This window comes from Saimiri boliviensis, chromosome 2 (genome assembly GCF_048565385.1).
Source record: "Saimiri boliviensis isolate mSaiBol1 chromosome 2, mSaiBol1.pri, whole genome shotgun sequence".
Taxonomy (NCBI): Eukaryota; Metazoa; Chordata; class Mammalia; order Primates; family Cebidae; genus Saimiri; species Saimiri boliviensis.
In genome coordinates this window covers 67,981,389-68,003,752 of record NC_133450.1, presented here as the reverse complement: position 1 = coordinate 68,003,752, position 22,364 = coordinate 67,981,389, and the positions used below count along the sequence as shown (strand labels likewise).

General features: G+C 42.7%; 1 protein-coding gene across 9 annotated transcripts in view; it reads left to right on the top strand.

The window, feature by feature from the left end:
• The window catches only part of TLN2 (talin 2), a 474,792-nt gene that overhangs the window by 356,395 nt on the left and 96,033 nt on the right, over positions 1 to 22,364 (top strand). For all 9 annotated transcript variants that reach the window (XM_074393531.1, XM_074393528.1, XM_039468905.2 and 6 more), the window contains 5 exons: positions 9,495 to 9,703; positions 10,823 to 10,942; positions 11,979 to 12,176; positions 13,248 to 13,387; positions 21,669 to 21,762. In XM_074393531.1, coding sequence (XP_074249632.1) covers positions 9,495 to 9,703; positions 10,823 to 10,942; positions 11,979 to 12,176; positions 13,248 to 13,387; positions 21,669 to 21,762 — 761 coding nt within the window. The remainder of the gene's footprint in view (positions 1 to 9,494; positions 9,704 to 10,822; positions 10,943 to 11,978; positions 12,177 to 13,247; positions 13,388 to 21,668; positions 21,763 to 22,364) is intronic.

Below are 22,364 nucleotides of genomic sequence, written 5' to 3'. Positions count from 1 at the left end.
ACTAATAAAATATGATTCCCCCAAACCATTTATGGATTGCCCCCATTAGACTATGAAGAAATAGTATAATTATAGACTTCCAGGCCTATCTGTGAATCCAGAAGTCCCACTAAAGCAAAGGCATAAAAAAGGTGGAAGAGAATAAGAAATGACAACAAATAGATGTCAGTGGAATGTGTGAAAACAGAAGACAGATATGTGGTAACAGGTAGAGGCGAGTAAACAGAAACCTGAGGGGTAGGGGAGCCACCAGGAAGCAAGCGATTTGTGTTGCAGAACCCTGGGGGTGAGGCAGTCTTGAGTATTGGTGATGCCAGATGCCCCTGAAGGTAGGAGACTCCTTAAATAGGAGCCTCTATAAGGAACACATTGCATAATCATCAGCTCTAAGAATAGCAGAAAAGATACACAAAAAGGAAATGTTATTGCTGTAGGAAGTGTATACATATCTCTTTTTTAAAACCAAGAGGTTTCAGTATAAGTACATTTTCTTTAATATATATATGGAAGGAAAGCTTAAGGAACCGAGTGGCTCTAGAAGTGGAGATGAGGGTTAGGGATCATTGCTTTTGTTACACCGTAACACTGCTTGACTTCCTCCTGAAATATACGTTATTATTAAAGTATGATATACGCACAGAAGACAACATAAATCCTAAGTGGATACCTTCATAAATTCTCACCAATTGAAAGCACCCAAAAAGCCACTACGAGGATGGAGGAATCAAACATCTTCAGCCTCCCAGATGCTCCCTTGTGCCCCTCCCAATCACTGTATCCCCTTCTTACTTCCCCAGAGGTAAACGCTCATGGCTTCTACAGCATAGATTAATTTTGCTTGTTTTTGAGCTGTACATAGTTGGAATAATACAATATGTGCCCCTCATGTCTAGCTGCTTTTCCTCAGCACTATGTTTGTGAGACTCATCTGTGGTACATAGAGTGGTTTCTTTCATTTCCGTTATCTCTATGGTATTATATTACTTGAACATAGCTGTTCTTTATACTGTTGATGGTCATCTGGGTTGTTTCCAAAAGGCATTGCTACGAACAAGTCCAGTCCCTGTTGTTTGGTGAGCATAGTAAGCATTTTCTTGCTGTGTACCTAGAAGTGGGTTTCCTAGGTCAGTGGCTCCCCATGTGTTCAGTACATTTTTTTCAGCCGTGTATGGAAGGAAGCTCTAGTTGTTCTTTATCCTTGTCACCACTTTGTATTGTTGGTCTTTTAATTTTAGCCTCTTGGTTTGTGAGTCATAGTAGCACATTATGATTTTAATTTGCATTTCCCTGATGAGCAGTGCCATTGAGGACCTTTTCATAGGTTTATTGGCCATTTTGTGAAGTGTGTTGGTGTCTTTTGCCTATTATTTGAAAACTGGGTTATTGTCTTTTCCTCACTTGTAGGAGTTCTTGGTTACCTACATGTATTTCCTGCATATTGTGGTTTGCTTTTTTAGTTTCTTAAAGTGCCTTTTGATGCCCAAAGGTTTTATTTTAATACATTCCAGCTTATCCTTTTGTTTTCTTGATGATTAGTACTTTTTGTGTCGTATTTTAAAACTTTTGCCTAAGATTTTGCAGATGTTCTCCTCTGTCATATCCTAGAGCTTCACTGTTTGATTTTAATGTTTAGAACTTTGATCTTTCTGGAATTAGTTTTGTTTATGTGCAGTAGGGTTCACTTAATTGTTTTTCCACACGGTTGTCCATTCGACCCAGCACCACTGATTGAAAAGCCCACTTTTTCCCGACGATCTTTAGTGCCACTTTGTTGTAACATAAGCGAACATACATGTTTGGGTCAGTTTATGCCTGTTCTTGTATTAGTACTACACTTCTGTAATTACCGTATTGCAGTGTTCTACTAAAGTATTATACTAAAGTATTTATACTAAGTATTAATGTTTGATAATGCACATCCTCCGACTTTGTTATTTTCCTCAAGTCAGTGTTGACTATTCTTGGCCTTTTTGATTTCCACGTAAATTCTTAGAATCAGCTTGTACATTTCTACAACATAAAAAAATACGTACAGTTTTTTTAAACCAGTATTTTTAAACTACTATTGGGATAACATAGAATCAGTTTAGGGAGAATTGACATCTTTATATCATTGAGCCTTCTAATCTGTGAATATCCATTTATTTAGGTCTTCTTTTCTCTCAGTCCAGTTACATGGTTTTCTGCATAGAAGCCTCTGTTGTGGTTAATGTGTACGTGACATTTTTTTTTTATTCTTTTACTTTCAGGTTTTCTTCACATTTATAGTTAATGGGTTGGGTATCCTCCAAGTTTGTCATTGTTCTTTGAGGAGGGCAGAGATTGGTTGGTGGTGCGACAATCTTTTTCTTTCAGTTGGAGTGTTTTGTCTGTGGATAGATAGTGTGATTACTGATATGTTGGGGTTTGAGTCTGTTGTCTTACTATTTGTTTTCTCTGTGCCTACCTGTGGTGCCTTTTTTTTTCCTCTTTGCTTGCCTCCTTTCAGATTCATAGGCATTTTCTAAATTCTATTTTCTTCCCCTTGATTAGCTTGTTAGTTGTACATTAATTTACTATTCTTTTATGATTTCTTTAATGCAAGTTACTCTGTTTACCTCTTTCTGCATAGTGCAAGAATCTTGGGACATGTTAACTTCATTTACCTTTCTTTAAATTATTTTATTGTTGTATGTTTTAATTCTAGGTATATTTTCATCTCCACAAGGCAATCTCTGTATTGTTCCAGGTAGTCCTTATTCCCCTTTCCATCACCCTCCCTTCCTTCTGCATCTTGAGGAGTTTTCATTAGAGATCATTGCTTTTCTACCTGAAGAACTCCTTTCATTACTTTTCTTAGTATTAATCTACTGGTGACCAGTTCTCTCCATTTTGCTTTATCTAAAGATGCTTTTATTTAGCCTTTATTTTGGGTGGATAATATCACTTATTATAAAATTTTAGGTTGACAGTTGTTTTCTTCCAGCACATTGGAGAGGCTATTTCATTATCTCTGGCTTCCTTCATTTCTGCTGTGAAGTTAGCGATCAAGGTATTGTGGTTTTATTTTTTCCCTTTCTCTGCTTTTTGAGTTTTTTTAGTCTTTGGTTTTCCAGCAGTGTGCCTGAAGGAGTTTTCCTATGTATTTGTCCTCCTTTGGGTTTTAAGTACTCCTTGAAAATGGGATTTTTTTTGTCCTATGCCAGTTTTCAAAAACTCTCCACCTTTGTTTCTTCAAATATTGCTTCTGTCCCATTTTCTTACTCTTATATTAGATTATTTCACTGTGTTTTCTACATCTCCTGTACTCTTTGCTTTTTCATCGTTTTTCTTTCCATACTTTATTCTCAATATTTGCTTTCGATCTGTCTTCCCATTCACTTTTCCTCTCTTTAGCAGTATCTATTCTGCTTTCAGCCCCTTCAACTGAGATTTTAATTCTAAGTATCATCTTTTTCAGTTTTAGAATAGTCATTTATTTACTTATAGCTTGTGCCTCTGCCAAAATTCTGTATATTGTCTTCTAATATCTTCAACATATTTATCACAGTTATTTAAAGTTGAAGTCTAGTATCCTAGTATCTAGATGACCTGTAGCCTATTTTTATTGTCAGGGTTGTTTTTGGTTTTGTTTTTGTTTTTCCCCTGTTGGTTTATCAGCCATTAGTCTGTCTCCTTGTGTTTTCATTTTCTTTTTCTTTAAGACTGAACATTGCTATTTTAAATTGTAGAGATCATTTGAGGCTCTGAAATAGGTTTTTCTCCCTACATAGGATTACTCTTTGCTCCTGACAGGTAGTCGAGATAAGGACAGATCAGAATAAAAACGCAGGAACTGAGCTGATTGGAAACTTCGAGATCTGTTTCCAGGTGACCTTTGAGGGTGTCGCCCTTGTGTGTCCGATCTAAAAGGTTTCTGTTTACCAGGGCTGTTCTGTTTCTTGGGCTCAGAACTATGCTTTTTTTCTTCCTAACCCCATGAGATTTCAGGAAATTTTCCTCAGCTTCTTGGCAACAGGTTACAAATTAGGAAATGCCTTTAGAGAAAAAGCAACCCTGAACATTGAACTCACCTCTCTGTACTTTCCTTCTTTTCAAGATCTTGGCCCTCATCACGTTGGTGCCTTGGTCTTTCTCCGGTGCCTTCAGATAGATGTTTTGTATGTATATTTTCCAGAGTTTCTATGTGGGAAGGTGATTCACAGTAAGTTACTCTGCCATCACTACAAGCAAAATCCTCTTTGATTTGTAAAAGCTGTATACATTGATTACTTTGAAAATAAAAATTTAAAAGAGCACAATAGGAACACAAAGTTACAGTACAATATGTTTAGTACCTGCAATCATGAGAACGTAAAATTTGATCCCAATGGAAGGGCAGGGGAAATTTTCAGAGCAGAATGGACACCTGTGAGGGCTTCGAGGATTGGGTGGGACTCCTTTAGCATTCTAGGAGAAGGAAAAGTATGATAAAATTCTTATAAAATCATGAGGTAATAGGAGAGATTTAAATTTCAAAAATTTCTACCCTTGCCCGAAATCTTGCCAGCTGTTGCGTAGATGATGAAATGCATAGTTAGTAGAGAAAAGGCTGCTTTGCAGGTTGTGTCATCTGATACTGATAACATCCAGGAAGACAGGCTTTCTATCTGGTGTCTGAAAAGCAGCCTAGAAGTAGCCTCATTTAATTTTGGCAGGCATTGGCAGGCGGTTGCATAAGTGGGCACTGCATGTGTGATGCCTTAAAGATGAGAGAAAAGAAGTCTGATGGAAGGAACTGAAGAAGCTTAAAATAAAAGACAAAAGCCGGGCGCGGTGGCTCAAGCCTGTAATCCCAGCACTTTGGGAGGCTGAGGCGGGTGGATCACGAGGTCAAGAGATCAAGACCAACCTGGTCAACATGGTGAAACCCCGTCTCTACTAAAAATACAAAAAATTAGCTGGGCATGGTGGCACGTGCCTGTAATCCCAGCTACTCAGGAGGCTGAGGCAGGAGAATTGCCTGAACCCAGGAGGCGGAGGTTGTGGTGAGCCGAGATTGCGCCATTGCACTCCAGCCTGGGTAACAAGAGCGAAACTCCGTCTCAAAAAAAAAAAAAAAAATAAAAAAAAAAAAAATAAATAAAAAAAAATAAAAGACAAAGAGGAAGTGAGGAGTAAGAGGATAGGGCTGAAAAGTTAGGCCAGGGTCAGATCCTAAAGGGCCTCGTCGGCTAAAATAAATGAGTTAGACTTTAACTGAAGAATATGCGAACAGGTTTTTCAGCTGTGGACACAGTTCAAATTGCTTTTTGTATAGGTTGCCCTTCCTCCTGTGTGTAGACTAGTAGGCAAGCAGGCTATTGCATTAACCCGGGTAAGAGGTGGTAGTGTCCTGCAGTACAGACAAAGTGATAGACTGAAGAAGCAAAGACCTGATTGTTCTTGATGACTGTTTAGAAGTTGGTGGAGATGGTAACATAAATGATTCCAAGTGTTTGGCCCTATAGCTGAATGAAGAGTTGTATGAATCACTGATGGGAACACAGAACCATTGGTAGGAGTAGGGGAGGTGAAGTTCAGAAATGCTGGGTTCAGCACTAAATGTATTCCATTAGAGGCGCTTGGAGAATATGCGGGAAGAGCATCATTAGGCAGCTAGATCTTTGGCTCTGAAACTCAGTAGAGAAGGCTAGACTGGATGATACAGATTTGAAAATTATTGATAAAATGATAATGAGGCCGGGCGCGGTGGCTGAAGCCTGTAATCCCAGCACTTTGGGAGGCCGAGGCGGGTGGATCCTGAGGTCAAGAGATCGAGACCATCCTGGTCAACATGGTGAAACCCCGTCTCTACTAAAAATACAAAAAATTAGCTGGGCATGGTGGTGCGTGCCTGTAATCCCAGCTACTCAGGAGGCTGAGGCAGGAGAATTGCCTGAACCCAGGAGGCGGAGGTTGCGGTGAGCTGAGATCGTGCCATTGCACTCCAGCCTGGGCAACAAGAGCGAAACTCCGTCTGAAAAAAAAAAAAAAAAAAAAAACGATAATGATTGGAAGTAGGTAAGTTTGCCAACAGGGAGTGGTAGAGTAAGAGACAGTTGATCAGTTGTAACCCCGAAGAACCTGGCTACTTAAAGAGAAAACTGGCAATGGAAATCTTTGAAAGAAAGAAGAGTACGGAGCTATGGAGATGGCGGGAACACCGGGTGAGAGGGATGTCTCTAGAGCCATAGACACAGTTGCTGCCCAGAAAGTCATGTCAAATGGGAGACTTAAGCATCCATTCGCTTTAGGAATAAGGTTACTATTCTCCTTGTTGAAGGCAGTTTCTGGAAAGTTGGAGAATGGATGGGAAGCAAGGAAAGAAGGAGTATGTGTGGACAACTTCTCCCTGGATCTCAGGTTGCCTGTGAGCTGCTACTGGGCTCCATTCTAATACAATTGTGTTTCTGTTTGGTCAGAGCAGTGTACAAAATATGTTTCTGTATGGCTGATTACAGTGACACAGAACCTTCTGTAAATACTTTGGAAAGGATAAAAGATTTGTGTCATACGAGGTTTTTGCCTTGTGAGCTTGCTGTGTGGTCCAATACTGTCTGGATACACAATCCACATGAATTCTGGTAAAGAATAGCGACCATTATGAAGAATGCTACTATATTTGATATGCCTTCATAAGACTCTGTTACTGAGTATAATTTAAGATCCAGATGGCAAGAATACTGTGAAAGTAATCTGTGTTTTCAAAGGACTGTGGTTATTGAAACAGAAATCCGCTTTAGTATTTCACACTGGTGGTTCTGGCATTGTGATGCACAGTTTGACTACATGAACAGTTCCATTTGGAGGGTGTTGTGTGCTTGGAGATCTGACTCTATAGTGATTACTATTGAGAATGCTGCTGTGCGATCAGCCATGCACAGCCATGGGTGTTTGTTGGGCTTTCTGACCTCTGGTGGCCTTGCTTCATCCTTTTGCTGGTATGGCTTCCTCTTTCCAGAAACCTGATCCCTCTCAAGAAGATCTTTGATGTGCTTTGAGATTTCACAGTGAGTCATTAGCAGAAAGCTTCATGGGATGGACCAGCTTAGGTTTTTGAAATTTAGCTCCTCTGATATCTGTGTTTAATTGTCTGAGTCTATGAAAGGTTTTTCACTAAATGGATTTTGCATAAACATGTCTTTTCTAATTGCATATGATAAATGATTTACCCCTCCAAACTTATATACAGCTCTCATAGAATTGGACCCAAGAGTCCTTATGACAAATGGGAATACAAGAGGAGAGGTCTAGAAATCACAGCCTAGAATCTGCAATGGTCAGAGCTAGGAACTCAGCCTCTCCCAAAATCCATGAGAAACTGAGGCCCAGAGGGAAAAGGCAGCAGTCTAGACCACACAGCTAATCAGCCAGCAGAGCCAGAGCCAGAGGAGGTCTGAACCACATCTGGCACTTTTCTGAGCAACGGCATCCTTCAACCCTGTGCCAAAAGCTTAAGCGTAAAATGGAATGACCGTTCTCCTCAGATTGTTTCTGTCCTTCACCTTAGCTTTTTGTTTACCTTTGTGCTTTCTCTTCTGGGCTTCTCCTGTGCCTTAAAAAGCACTTAGTTGAAAATTTTCATTCCACCAGCTGTACTCAGAAGCACCATGGGATAAATGATAGATTGGCAGGTTTGTAATTTACCTTGATTAGATCGTAGTTCTATATCCCAGCTGTGTGATTTACTAAATATTTACATATTAGCAAGTCTGCAGCACTGCAGACCCGTCTGCTTTTATGGATCTGAGGTCTTTCACACTCTATTGTATTGCACAGCCTCGTCCTCAGTGAGGAAAAGACCACCTGCTCTGTGGGTGCTGACTCAGCTGAAACAGTGTGAAGACCACACTCACTGGTGCCTAGAGACCTTCCAGCGCAGTCCTGTAGAAAATAGTCATTTCAAAGTTGAGTGCAAGAGAGACATCGATTGTGTATTTTTCATGTGGATCTTACATGTTCTAACAAAAAGGGCTCATAGTTCTGTGCCCTAAAGAGCACTATAAAGAGTATTTGACCTCGAAGTGAGGAAAGCTCAGATCTAGCTCTGCTGCCACCTCTGGAAGTGTTTGTGGGCAAGGTATGTCTCAGCACTAGGCTTGTTTCGTCAGATGAGCTCTAGGGTACGCTGTTCAGTGAATCTCAGGCTTATACATGTTGTGGCATCTCCAGTCTTCATTCTCTTCTAGGGTGTGCCAAGGACGACAGGCTAGGTAGTAAGGTTCATGTTTATTCCACGGGACATGGTGCTACAGTTTGAAAGAACTAGTTTATATTCATAGTTTGTCACCAAATCCCATCATCTGTTAGATTGGAATTTAAAGATAAACAGGCACTTGACAAAAGAGGATATCTAAATGGCCATTAAGTGCGTGTAAAGGTGCTCAACGTCATTACTCATTAAGGATATAAAAGTTAAAGCCTCCTTGAGATGCAACTACACATGCATCAGAATGATTACATTAAAATCTGATGCTACCTGGTATTGGCTAGGATGCAGAGCAACTGCAGGTCTTACAGATTGCCAGTGGAATGTGTAATGGCAAAATCATTCTGGAAAACTGTTTTGGTAGTATCTTCTAAAGCTAAATATATACTTACTCTGTGACCCATCATTTCAGCTCCTGGGTTTATATCTAGGAGGTATGATTCCATATTGTCACCTGAATATGCATATGAGAACTTCCTTGGTAGATTCATCCAAACAGCCCCAAAGAACTTTCTTGGTAGATTCATTCAAACAGCCCCAAATGGAAAACAACCCAAATATCCATCAACAGGAGAATGAATAAACAAATGTTGGCATATTTATATAATGGAATACTATACAGCCAGAAAAAAGGAATGAATTGCCACACATCACCTCTTAGCTGAAGCCTGCACCATTATGGTCAGAGAAAGATGGCAGACACAAAAGAATACATATATGTGGTTCTGTTAACATGGAGTTTAAGAACAGGTAAAACTAGTCTAACGTGATAGACATTAAAATGGTGATTACTTCTGGTGTGAAGCGAGTATTGACTAGAAAAGGGCACAATTGATGGTGGGCATGTGGCTGTCTCCATATGTACCAGTTCACTGATCTGCACATGTAGACTTGGTCACTGTATTGTGTGTAAGTTATGCCCCAGAAAGACGATTGAGAGGAAAGATACGTTTAAATGACCTCCAACAAACATGGCCATCTGTGTACTCACTCCCATGAACTTGGTGTTCTAGGTCTAGGGACCTGTGCGGCAGTGGGAGCAAGGGAAGTCAGGGACGTTAGTCTTTAGCATTGCGCTTACTGTAACGTGTCTCTTGCTTTGGCCCAGAGCCAGGGGGATATGTTTCTGAAGCTACTTCTTCAAGAAACACAGCAATTTGAATTTTAGAAAGACCGGTCTGCTGCTACCCTTCTGTGCCAGGGCCTGGTCCAGAAGCTTATTCCTAAGTAAAAGGTGACATTTAAATGGAATCTAATTGGAAATCTGATGGGCTTTCATCCCCAGGGGTGGCTGCTAGAGAGACGGCCCAAGCTCTGAAAACGCTGGCCCAGGCCGCTCGGGGAGTGGCTGCCTCAACAACCGACCCGGCAGCTGCCCATGCCATGTTAGATTCTGCTCGAGATGTGATGGAGGGCTCGGCCATGCTCATTCAAGAGGCCAAGCAGGCCCTGATTGCACCTGGAGATGCAGAGAGTCAACAAAGACTGGCTCAGGTGAGGCTTGGAATAAGAAATTGTGGTTTCATCGTGGTCATTAACGTGGACATGTGGGCGAGCTGTTTCCTGGGTGCTTTTCCCTAGTGGGAACACTGACACAGCAGGTGTTTTTAGAAACTTCCAGAGGTCGTAACAGTGCTGGCCATATGTGTTACGCACTTTTCTAAGTCTTGTATTCTCATTAATGTGTGATCTGTTTAATTCACAGTCAACAGAGGGTATGGGTGCCTTTGAATTCTGTCCTTAGGAGTTTCGGAGCCAGGACATAAGATGCTTGTTCTGGACCTGTGTGTGCAGAACTATCTTGCTCTCCCCAGCCAGGGGGTGAGGTAGATCCAGTAGGGCTGGCCACTCAGAAGTTTCCAACCCTGGCTCTCTGTTACTTCTTTGAATGATTCTTCAACTGCCTGATGGAACCAGTTGGCTAAGGAGCATCCAGGCAGAGTCCTAGATATGGGGCTGGGAAGAAGATGGCTTAGATTAGAGGGAATGGCACCGCCCACCTCCAAAGACCTTCCTTCTGATTGAGGATACCGAAGAATGCAAGCAGGAGCCACTAAACATTCCTAGGCGGCATGAGGGCAACTCCAGCTTGTGCTCAGAGCATCCCACTAGCCTCTGGGCAGGGTGAGTTTTGGGAAGATGGCCCCAGAGGGTCACTGAGGATAAATTAACCACAGGCCTTGCTAATCATGATCCAAAAAACCCAAGGTCTCCTTCCACCCCGGTGACCTCAGCAGGGCTCCCAAGAAGGGAGATATTTCCATTTCTCTTGGTATAAGAAATGTTTGCCTTAGAACCTGACCTCATACTGGAGAGTTAGATGTTTGAATCACAAAACAGTGGCTTAGCCTGGCTTTGGGGAACAGGAGAATATGCTGTGTCACTGTGTCGGACCCTTTGCTGAGACAGAATGTTAATTCCAGTAAGAAGGTAGACATCTTCTCTGGGGCAGGGGACCTGGACGAGGGGATATAAGACATGTGACAGTGGCCGGTGGATGCTGGTGGCTCATTTCCGTATCGGTTTCAGCTCTGCATGTTGTCACTGCTCAGTCCCAACAAATGCACAGAAATGTTTGTACTTAAAGGTGCTTCTCTCCCTTCATGAATCCAGGTGGCTAAAGCCGTCTCCCACTCCTTGAATAACTGCGTCAATTGCCTCCCTGGGCAGAAGGATGTGGACGTGGCCTTGAAGAGCATTGGGGAGTCTAGCAAGAAGCTGCTTGTGGATTCGGTGAGAGGTTCTTTGGTGGGGAAAGGACACTGGGGCACTAGGCCCACATTAGGTGGGAGTGAAGTCGTCATCTCTCCATGACATCTCTGAGCAGCTAACCCTTCCTTTAGGCGTCCTGTTTTTCTCACCAGTCTTTCTCACCAGTTTTCCTTGTTTTGCTGTCTGATCAACCAAGTTCCCAGGTGGAGCTTTTAAAGTTTACTTTTTCTTTGAACCCATGTTACCATTTCCTCCTGGGTCATCCCAGTGAGAGAGGAAGCGGGGGTATGTGATCACCTAGCTTCTTATCACGACTTCTCAGTTAGTGACAGTCAGGTGTCGGAAGGGTACATGTGTCCAAGACTCAGTGAGAGAGCAAGTAGTCTGAGGAATCTCACCTTGGAGCCTGTTCCTTTCCCTGCTTTGTGAGTCTGCTGCAGCAGGGTTTGTGGTCATGCATCTTTGTGTCTTCTCTGCACAGGTATAGAGGCAGTGTATGTGGGTGATGAATGGAGTCTAGCTTTACCCCCTAGAACTTTTCACAGATGGTTATTATTCTGCTAGATGACGTTTGTATTCTGTAAAAAAAAAAAGTTATTACCAAAGACCACTCATATAATTGGTGGCTATTAGTTTGGAAGAGCATGATTTGAAGTTTGATAGCGTCTGCCTTGTAGTTTACAAAGCTAAAACTTTGAGAGTTATTATCTTAAGAGAGACAACATCAGGTAGAGTTTTAGAGACTGGACTCTGGAGGCAGATTGCCTTGGTGTGGATACTGTCTCTGCCACTTAGGAGACTTGAGCCCTTGAAGACAGCTTACATTTTTAGATCCACAGTATCTAGCACTGAGTAGGTGTTCGACAAATTTGAATGAATGAATGAATGTATATGTTGAGGGTCAACCCTGTTAATGGGCTGAGATGACTCAGAGCCTTTTAGTCACGATGACTAAAATACATCCCTAAAGAGTCTGTGTCCCATCCGCAACACCTTCCTTTTATCCCTCCCCTGCAAAGCCAAATGTCTCACAGAGTGTGCCGTCTGTTCCCCATAGCTACCTCCAAGCACCAAGCCTTTCCAGGAAGCCCAGAGTGAACTGAACCAGGCAGCCGCTGATCTGAACCAGTCTGCTGGGGAAGTTGTCCATGCCACCCGGGGCCAGAGCGGAGAGCTGGCTGCAGCCTCTGGAAAGTTCAGTGATGATTTTGATGAATTCCTCGATGCCGGCATTGAGATGGCTGGCCAAGCTCAGGTGGGTATGGAGGTAGTTGTCTGGAGCTGACCTTAGCCTCTCCTGTCGGATGCACGATCCATCCCCGAGTCTGACTGAACAAATAGGCAAAGGGAACCTGTAAACAGCCAGGCCATGGTTGCATTCTTTTCACTGCTTAGGAAGCTCATGCCCTCATGGGAATGGCATCCCCAAAGATGCTATCAGCTTATGCATTATGTGCTGTTAGTAGTGAAGGATAACTTCTCCCACGATCCCCCAGCAGAATGCATAGTCTTACTATTTGGAGGGAGAAGAGGGGAAGGGAGAACGTTTAACAGAGATTAGAACAGCTCTTCGTATTTGGGATAATACAGTAAAAATATATGTGTATTTGAGGTTTAATGGGCCCATTCAAATGGTGTGTGTCTAATACCAAGTGTCAAGTGATTAAAAATTTCCTCTTTCAGATGAACAGATAAACCCCTTGTTTAGAGCAAGGGAGCTTGACCGATCTAGTGTCAGCTTGTGGAGCTGTTTTTTTTTTTTTTTTCTGCGCTCCTATGACCTCCCTAAAGGAGATCACCAAGGGTGTATCTTCTAGTAACTGCAAAGAATTGTTTCTCAGATGGCAACCAGGTGAGAAATGTGTCCTTTCCTGAGTCAGGAACTTGAGGGATGCAGTGAGCTCTGAATATTGAGACAGTGCTGGTCGTTTGTGCCAGGCCGAGACGTACGGCTCCTTGACAACTCCAGCATTGTTGAGCAAGATGCTGGAATCGCTGCCTGGTCTTTGCATTGGCTCACGGCTCGCTCTGCTCCCACCCCGTTCCCCGCTTAATGCCTCTACTTGTGAGAAAGCCCAGCGCTTGGCTGACCCACTTGGGGATGGATTTCTTTCCCTATGGCAAGCATCTTGATCTGAGCATTTGTTGGAAGAAAGGTAGACACTGGTCAGTGTCTCAACGAGTTAGCCATCTGCAGGCTAATGGGATTTAACGTGGTCTATACAGATAACGTGCCTCCATGTCAGGATGCTGCTCCTCGAGCTCTGAATGCTTCCTTCAAGAAATGGACAGGCCCTAATTGCTGTGGCTCCTTTTGACCTTCCAGACAAAAGAAGACCAGATCCAAGTGATAGGGAACCTGAAGAATATCTCGATGGCATCCAGCAAGCTGCTGTTAGCTGCCAAGTCTCTCTCTGTAGATCCAGGGGCTCCCAACGCAAAAAATCTCCTGGCTGCAGCTGCAAGGTAAGAGTCAAAATGTTCCAAAATGTGGTCCAAAATGTGCTCTCCTGTGTGGTTAAACAGTGTCATTTCAGTCTAAGATGTGCCTGACATCCTCCTACTTTTCCTGAGCAAAGAATTGGTGCTGTCCTTAGGTCATGGGAGGTGGAGCTGAGAGTGTTGGAGTTTTATAAAACTGGCTCATTTCCATGTTCTTTCCCCACTAAAAATATCTTCTGTCTTCTCATACAGCGTTTTCAGTAGAAACTGGCTTAGACTTCAGTTTTTTGACTTGTTAACGCAATGGATTAAGTAGACTTTTTTTAAGTAGTGTTACGTTTCAGATTATAAAATAACATGCTTCTTGAAAAATCAGAAATACTGAAAAGCATAAAGATAAAAAGCTGTGCTCAGCTAGTCATTCAACAGTCATTTATTGAGCACTTAACTCTGTGCCTGGCATCAGTGTGAGATTGAATCTGTATCTGTCACATAGGGAAGGCTCCACTTTAGGATGACTAGAGAGGCAGTGTGGACAAATTGTTTTTGGAAATAGAGTAAAGCTTGAGTGTGAATTCCAGATGATTTTGGTGTCCTTTCCTGTTGGTTTCACCCAGGGAAGTGGGTAAAACAGTACAGTTTCTGCTCCAGGAACACAAGTTAGTTCAGTACTTAGCGGTTGAATGTTGGTAGGTGGAGCACTGCAGCGAGAGTCCAGGGAGATCTTACATCAGCAGCCCCTCTTTCATGCTCCTGAACCCAGAGAGTAGGGTTGTTAGGATTCTGTGGTGGTGCAGGCATGTTTTCTTAGTGTTATTTAACATCACATTATATTTAAGAAAGCCGACAATGGAGAGAGATTAAAAGCAGAACCATTAGGGCAGGTGTCCCCAAACTACGGCCCAAGGGCCACATGCGGCCCCCTGAGGCCATTTATCCGGCCCCCCGCTGCACTTCAGGAAGGGGCATCTCTTTCATTGGTGGTCAGTGAGAGGGGCACAGTATGTGGCGGCCCTCCAACGGTCTGAGGGACAGTGAGCTGGCCCCCTGTGTAAAAAGTTTGGGGACGCCTGCATTAGGGGATAGAGAGTAAGTGGAAGCCTTTTCAAAATGTGCAGATTCATGATTTTTGAAAAGCATACCTTCGATTCTGCTTTCTTATTTTAAACTTGGTTTTGTTTGTTTGGGGTGTGTATGTGTGTGTGTGTGTGTTTGTGTGCGTGCGTCTTTATATCTCCCCTGGGAGCTCAATGGCTGTTTTTAAATTGTTGGCATCAAGAGACCTGAATTATATTCCAGGCTTTAATAACTGACCAACTCAGTCACATTGGTCAAGTTGCTCAGTCTGTCTAAACTTTCCCATCTGCAAAGTGGGGGTGTGAACTACATCATCCTTAAAGCTCTCTTTAGCTCTCAGCACATCAGATTTCATGATACTCGTGGTCCAAACCTGTCCTTCCTCCCTTCTTGGCTTGTAGCATTGTTTGTGTGTATGTGTGAAGGTTAGACACTGTCGGAGCAGTTTCCTTGCACGCCCTCGAGTTTCGTCATTTACTCCTGGAGGGTACATCTTAACTGCAAACAATAGCTAGAGCCGCTTGGGACTGGAAATCATCTTCCCATCTCCCTATCTCATGCCTTGTTTGTGACTATTCTAGTAACTAAGTGACCTCCCTTGATGACAGGAGAGATGGGAGTGATGTCTATTCTGTTGAGCAGCTGTTTCTGATAGAAACCCTCCTCTCCATCATTCCTCCCCCCCCCCCCCGCCCCCCGCAAAGAGCATTTGGATAAGGCAACTGACATTTCCGGGTATCTGAACTCAGATGTTTTTCATTATCTTCAATTTTTTGCATCATTTCAAAATTAGTTTCCAACTTGGAATGTGTTCACTCTCCTAAATTGTGGGAGGGAGGAGAATGTATACATTGCCCTTTTGAAAGCCAGGTAGAAGGAAACAGACCTGGAAAGAATATTGCTGGTATATGGCTCTGTGAATAGCTGCAGGCCCCCTGGTGGTGGCTTCGAAGAAAGGACCTGGGGAGAAGGGAAGAAAAGGCTTTCTTTGCCTCTCTGTTCTGGCTTTTAGCAGTTAACAGAGAATTCCCGGCCTGGTGGTTTCATAGTCAAGTAAGCACTTAAAAATCATCACATGAAAATGATTGTCTCGGGATGGAACTGCTGCAAGAAAACGCTGGCACATTCTCCTTGGTTTCTTGGCACATTTTGGCAAGCTTGTGCTCCCTGGGGCTGTTTCTCAGCAGAAACTCCAGCCAGGTCAAGTGGGTCAGGCAGGCTCCTCCTGGGACACAAAGCTCTGCCAGGCTGAGGTTCATTCATTCATTGTCTTATTCTTTCATGTCTTCATTACGTAGATTTTCATCACAGGCCTGATAGGGGCAAGGCCTGGTGCTGAGTGCCCACTGCGAATGAGACAGGAATGTAGCCCTGGGGGAGTTAGGCAGGACTCACCGCGTGCTCCCTCACTTCATCCGGGCCTAACACAGTCTTGCATAAAAGTGCACAGGAAGCTGAGCAGCAGGGATCTGATCATCGTAGTCCTCAGTCTTCAGTCCTCTGTCCTCCCTGTTCTTGAGGCTGTCAGGCCCTGCCTGTCCTCTCTTTGTGTGTCCTCAGAGTCCCCAGAAATGTCATGGCGGGGACCCAGGCCTGGACCAACTCAGCCCTGTCCTGTTCCTGTGTCAGCAGTCTTGAACCCCTTCTTATTTGTGGTCTCTCTCGCCCTTCTTGCTCTGGGAAGAAAAGGTTTGCTTCTGGAGAAAAGGTAAAGGATGTCTTTTTCCTCCGTTTTTTTTTTTTTTTTTTTTTAAAGACAGAGTTTTGCTCTGTTACCACACTGCTGGAGTGCAATGACATGATCTCAACTTACTGCAATCTCCGCCTCTGGAGTTCAGGTGATTCCCCTGCCTTAGCCTCCTGAGTAGCTGGGACTGCAGGCATATGCTACCATGCCTGGCTAATTTTTTATGTTTTAGTAGAAACTGGGTTTCACCACGTTGGCCAGGATGGTCTCCATCTCCTGACCTCGTGATCTGCCCGCCTCAGTCTCCCAAAGTCCTGGGATTACAGGTGTGAGCCAATGCGCCTGGCCTCTTCTGTTCTTAATTCTGCCTCTGAGCCTACACTTTGGGAACCTAGCCCCTTGGTTTTGTATCCCTAGGGGAGAGGAAGTCATCTTCCATTTAGAGTCTGGCTTGTTCCTCTTCTTCCCGTGTAACTGATTGGGCTCTGGCTCTTTTCTGACAAGTTGGGTGGAGCTGGAGACCCGTTGTCTCCTTTCATCAGCCTTTTCCCCAACCAGGGACTGGTCAGGTGCTCCCTAAACTTAGTCAAGGAAATAGAAAGCTAGCTTGCAGTTTCAAAAAGGAAGGGGATGTCCTACCTCTGAGCACCTTCCCTGAATCACTGCTCACCACCACAGTCATCCTGGCCAGCAGGACTCCAGAACTGAGAAGGCTTTAGGCCCACAGAGGCCAGCATCAGACCCCTGGGCCAGGTTTCAGCTGCTTTCCAGTCCTCGGAGGGCACTTCCTAGGAACTTGCAGGTAGCACCTGCCTCCCTGGCTTCCCTTTGGTCTGAGGTTCTTGCTGGACAGGGCTCCTCCTGTCCCCAGAGACCATGAAGACGGATGGTCCAGCAAGCAGCACAGATGAGAAGAGTGCGTCTGCTCTATAAACAGAAAGGTGTACAAGAGACCTTTACTCTCCGTGGGTCTTACCTAGAATGTTTCCTTCTCTCTATCCAAATCAGGATCTCACTTAGCCCTGACTTTTCCAATTGCTTCAGTCCATATTGAGCCCTCCCTTCCAGGTGTACTCTGTGCCCTGTGACTGGGGCTTTCATTTCCTTCTGGCTCCTTGTGAGTCCCCACATATGTCTGGTCCCCTGCTCAGCGATCCATCATGTCCAGCCTGGTGTCCCACCCTGGCACTGCCTTCTTTCATGCAACTTTTTTGGATCTTCTCATTTTCTTGCCTTTTGATTAGATTGCAAACACCTTGCCATCCTAGAGAGCTGTAAATGATTATTTTTGTTACTTTTAATTGTTACTATTATTTTTTTAAAAGATGGAGTTTTGCTGTGTTGCTCAGTCTGGTCTCAAACTCCTGGCCTCTAACCTCACTAGTAGCTGGGATTATAGACACAAGCCACCATGCCTGGCTAGATTATTTTTTAATCTCTGTGCCTTGAGTATAATGGGACCCAGGAAATACTGATAGGTGAATTTCTATTTGCTCTTTCCTCCTTTCCCAGGCACCTCTTCACTGGAGGCAGGAAGAGAGATGTCTGCTGCTGCTTTTTATTCTCTAAGCCTCTGACTGGGTGGGTCACTTGTGCTTAATAGGTGATCAAAAGCACAAAGTGCTTGATTTTCTTCTCACCCTCCACCCCAATTCTGTATCTACTTGAAACTTCTAGCCAGAGCTCATACATTTGCATTGAACCAATTCAGTGTATCTGAACACCAAATAGTTTTTTTTTGCCTTAACCTGTTTCAACCATTGAAGTTGTAGATCCCAGTGTTTAGAAACTGAGAGTAGAGGGATAAGCCTAGATGAAAATCCTCTCTCTGAATGGTAGAATTATGGCTATTAATCTTTTTTGTATTTTTAAAAATGAACTTGTATAGCTTTGATCATTAAAAGAAGATTATAAACAAAAATAAATAAAAGTAACTATAGTTCAGGTCTATTTGGGTTTACAAAGAACAGAGACCCTTCTAATTTTGACCATATTTTTTATAATAATGTAAATTTAATGGAGGTGGGTTTATTGAAATTTTTTCTTTCAAAAGAATATTATAAAGTCCCTTCACATTTTAATGTATGTCATTCTGTCATTTGCTTTGCACATATATGTTTATTTTTTAGATTGGTAGGCCCATTCTATTTATGCTATTTTGTAAATTTTATTTAATCTTGTAGCGCAAATTTTCATCTATGACATTAGTAATATGCGATTCGCTGACTTTTAATGGGTACTCAGGATTTTGTTGTGGGCTGTATATTATTTAATCTTCTCTTGTTACATATTTGGGTTGCTCCCTATTCTTTACTCTTACAAATGACTGCTGGAGTTTAAAACATAAATATTATATTTCATTGTCAGATTTACATAACCATTTGCCTCTGGACCACTTAGCTACTTATTTAGCTATGTAATCTCGACTGTAAAATGAGTTATGGGAATTCGTGATAGCTAAATAATGCTTCTTGGTTCTGGATCAGTATTACCCAAGCATCTCATTTACACATGCGATGCTGTGCTGGCACTTTTGTGGATTACCCAACCCCAAACCCTTAGTCTGATGGTTTTTGTCCCAAGCTTTTATTTGAAAAAATTTTATATCCACAGAAAAGTTTAAGATATTAGTTGGCAGCTTTCCCACAGCTATATATCCTCTGGATTCACCAATTGTAAACACTTAGTTTTTAATGGAAGAAACTTTAGTAACAAGGGTTTTTGTTTGTTTGTTTTTCTTTTTTTTTTTGTTTTTTTGTTTTTTTAAAGCACTATCACCCAGGCTGTAGTGCAGTGGCGCGATCTCGGCTCACTGAGTACTGCACCTGCTGGGTTCAGGCACTTCTCCTGCCTCTGCTTCTCAAGTAGCTGGGACTACAGGCATGCACCACCATGCCCAGCTAATTTTTTCGTATTTTTAGTAGAGACGGGGTTTCACCGTGTTGGCCAGGATGGTCTCCGTCTCCTGACCTCGTGATCCGCCCACCTTGGCATCCCAAAGTGTTGGGATTACAGTAACAAGGTTTTTTAAAAATACTGATAAATAGGAAACACAGAGAAAATTAAGCTAAATAGAAAGATTCTGTGACATGTGAAAATATCCCCAAATGCTCATGCTATTATGATGTTACATGCCAGCCTGTCCTTCCATAAGTGTGCCTCAAGACCACCACCATGTAGAACAGGGTGCTGGACTCCCCAAGGGATACTTTAAATGCACACATTGAGGACCACAATCCTCCACAACCCTTGGAACTAGGGATTGTCTGGATGTCTCCTTATTCTTGTTGTGCTTTGCACCGTAGAGAGCACAGTACTGCCCAGTGACACTTTAATTAAATAGTGGTCCTCAAATAAATGAATCACCAGAGTCAATCTTAAAAAAACTATGTTAGAGTTTTTCCTATCACCCTAGCTCAATTTAAAATTGAAAGCAGTATCTCCTCATCAAATAATTAAGCTGATTGCATTTCTACATTGGCAACATCATTTTCTGTCTAATTTGATATTCTGTGGGAAGCTGCAAAGCCAATTTAACTAATAAAATGAGGCATCTTTTATATAGTGTTGGTGATTAACAGCAATATGTGCCTGTTTTATTTTTGTTTAAATTGTCTTTTAGCTGCAGTGGTTAGAAACTGAGTAGGAATTCTGGGCCCTGCCAGAAGTGTGGACCAGTTATGACAATGCAGAAAAGAATTATGTATTTGGTTTTTGAGTCAGATAGGCATGAGTTTAAGTCTTATTTCTGCTGCTTATTTGTAGCATTCTCTTTGGGAGTTAGCTCAGATTTTTCATTTATAAAATGCATGGGTTTTCAATTTTGAGATTTAGTATAAAACTATTGGTTAAGGGAGTGTGGTATTGACCAAACATCCACCGCGTAGATCAATGGAACACAATGCAGAGTCCAGAAGTGGACCCACACAAATGTAGTCAATTGATTGTCAACAAAGTTGCAAAAACAATTTAGTGGGGGAAGAGATTGTTTTTTCAGCAAATGGGGCTGGAACTATTGGACTTCCAAATGCAAAAAGAATTTTAAAAGAACTACGATCCATATCTTATACTTTACAAAAAGTTAACTACAAATGGCCATGACTTTGAAATCCATGTCGTTACCTGAGACAAATTAAACAGGGGCTGCCCAGGTAGAACAGAGTCCTTGTCAATGTAGAAAAAGCAGGGCTATCTCTTATGTTCTAAGAATAGAAGCAAGTGAAGTCATGCAAGAGTCCCTAGTTTGTTTCTGTTCATGTTAACAAAGAAAATAGCAATTTTAATGAATAATTTTGAAGTAGCTTTAGGAACCAGTCATTCATATAGAATTTAATGGAAGAAAGAAATTTTAAAATCATAGGCACAGTTTACTTTATGTCTGTGTATATTAAAATGTACAAAATATTCAAATTGTTCAGGTTATCTTATTCCTTGGGGACTGCTGATAAAGGGTCTTTTTTTTTTTTTTTTTTTTTTTGAGACGGAGTTTCGCTCTTGTTGCCCAGGCTGGAGTGCAATGGCGTGATCTCGGCTCACCGCAACCTCCGCCTCCTGGCTTCAAGCAATTCTCCTGCCTCAACCTCCTGAGTAGCTGGGATTACAGGCACGCACCACCATGCCCAGCTAATTTTTTGTATTTTTAGTAGAGACGGGTTTTCACCATGTTGACCAGGATGGTCTCGATCTCTTGACCTCGTGATCCACCCGCCTTGGCCTCCCAAAGTGCTGGGATTATAGGCATGAGCCACCGCGTCCGGCGATAAAGGGTTTTAAATAGTGCTAATATGCTTGTTGCAAGTTATTTCTTATGAACGTATTAACTTTCCTAGGAAAACTACAGTTGACCCTTGACCAATGCAAAGGTTGGGGCACCGATCCCTGCACAGTAACAAATTCGCATCTAGTTTTTGCTTCCCTAAACTTTACCAATAGCCTACTGTTGACTGGAAGCCTTGCTGATACCATAAACAGTTAACACATACTTTGTATGTTGTATGTATTATGTACTGTATTCTTATGATACATTGAGCTACTATCAAAATGATAAGGAAGAGAAAATGTACTTTTCACCGAGTGGAAGTGGATCATCATAAAGGTCTTCATTGTCATCATCGTCATATTGAGTAGGCAGCGGAGGAAGAGGGGTTCATCTTGCTGTTGGAGGAGTGGCAGAGTTAGAAGAGATGGAAGGGGAGAAAGGAGAGGTGGGCACACTGGTGTGAGTTTTACTGGGGAAAAAAAACCCAAAAAACAAAAAACGCACCTATAAGCAGTTTTGCACATTGCAAACCCATATTGTTCAAAGGTCAACTATATTAGGACCCCTTCTGGGTCTAGCAAATGAATAATCAGAGGCAAGGTAGGGTTTTCATTCTGTCTTCCCTGGGTGTGGTTTATTTTTGGTTGTGTAGATCCTCTGTGGAAGAGTTCTCCTGGGGACCCGAGCTGAAATAGTGAATTAATTGTATTTCTGGTGAGCCTGTAAAGCATTGTAGGAGAAATTACTGCTGATCCTTAAAAAATATTCTGTTTCTGTCACAGAGCTGTGACAGAGAGCATCAATCAACTCATCACTCTGTGTACCCAGCAAGCTCCAGGCCAGAAAGAGTGTGATAATGCCCTGCGGGAGCTTGAGGTAGGTCCCTGGGAAGGCTGCTGAGGACTCGAGAGAGGGAGAGCGTCTGTGTCTGTGGGTCTGTCTGTCTATGTCTGTGCCTGTTCTTTCCCTATAGGGCTAGTTTTCTCTTCTCTGTCCTTGCCTTTTATCTTCCCTCGGAGGCTGTTGAGGCCGAAGTTCCAATCCAAGTGGAAAGAAACGGAAGAAAAACTAGATTGAGTGGAATTACCATTCCTTCTTCTCCTTTTTCCAGTAGGATGAGATGTATTTTGTTAAAGAATTATTTATTACAAACAGAAAGAGGCCTGTGGTGTTGGGTGTAGGCTGAAGATCAGCACTTTTTATCAAAATAAATTGGAGAGATTATTCTGGAACAAATGGGAGAGAGCTAGAGGCTAGGATAGGCGTGCTTTTGAGTCAGAATGATTTTCCCATACATCGTATTCTGTACCATATAGGGGGCATGTAAGAGGAAACCTAGCACTAACACTGCTTACACAGTCAAGGTGGCTATGGGGCCGCTAAGGGCCCAGAACACAGTGCGGGTGCTTTTCATTTTATGTTTGTACTCATGTTATTTACACTTGAAAAGTTAGGTATCCCCATAGAATGTATGTGGG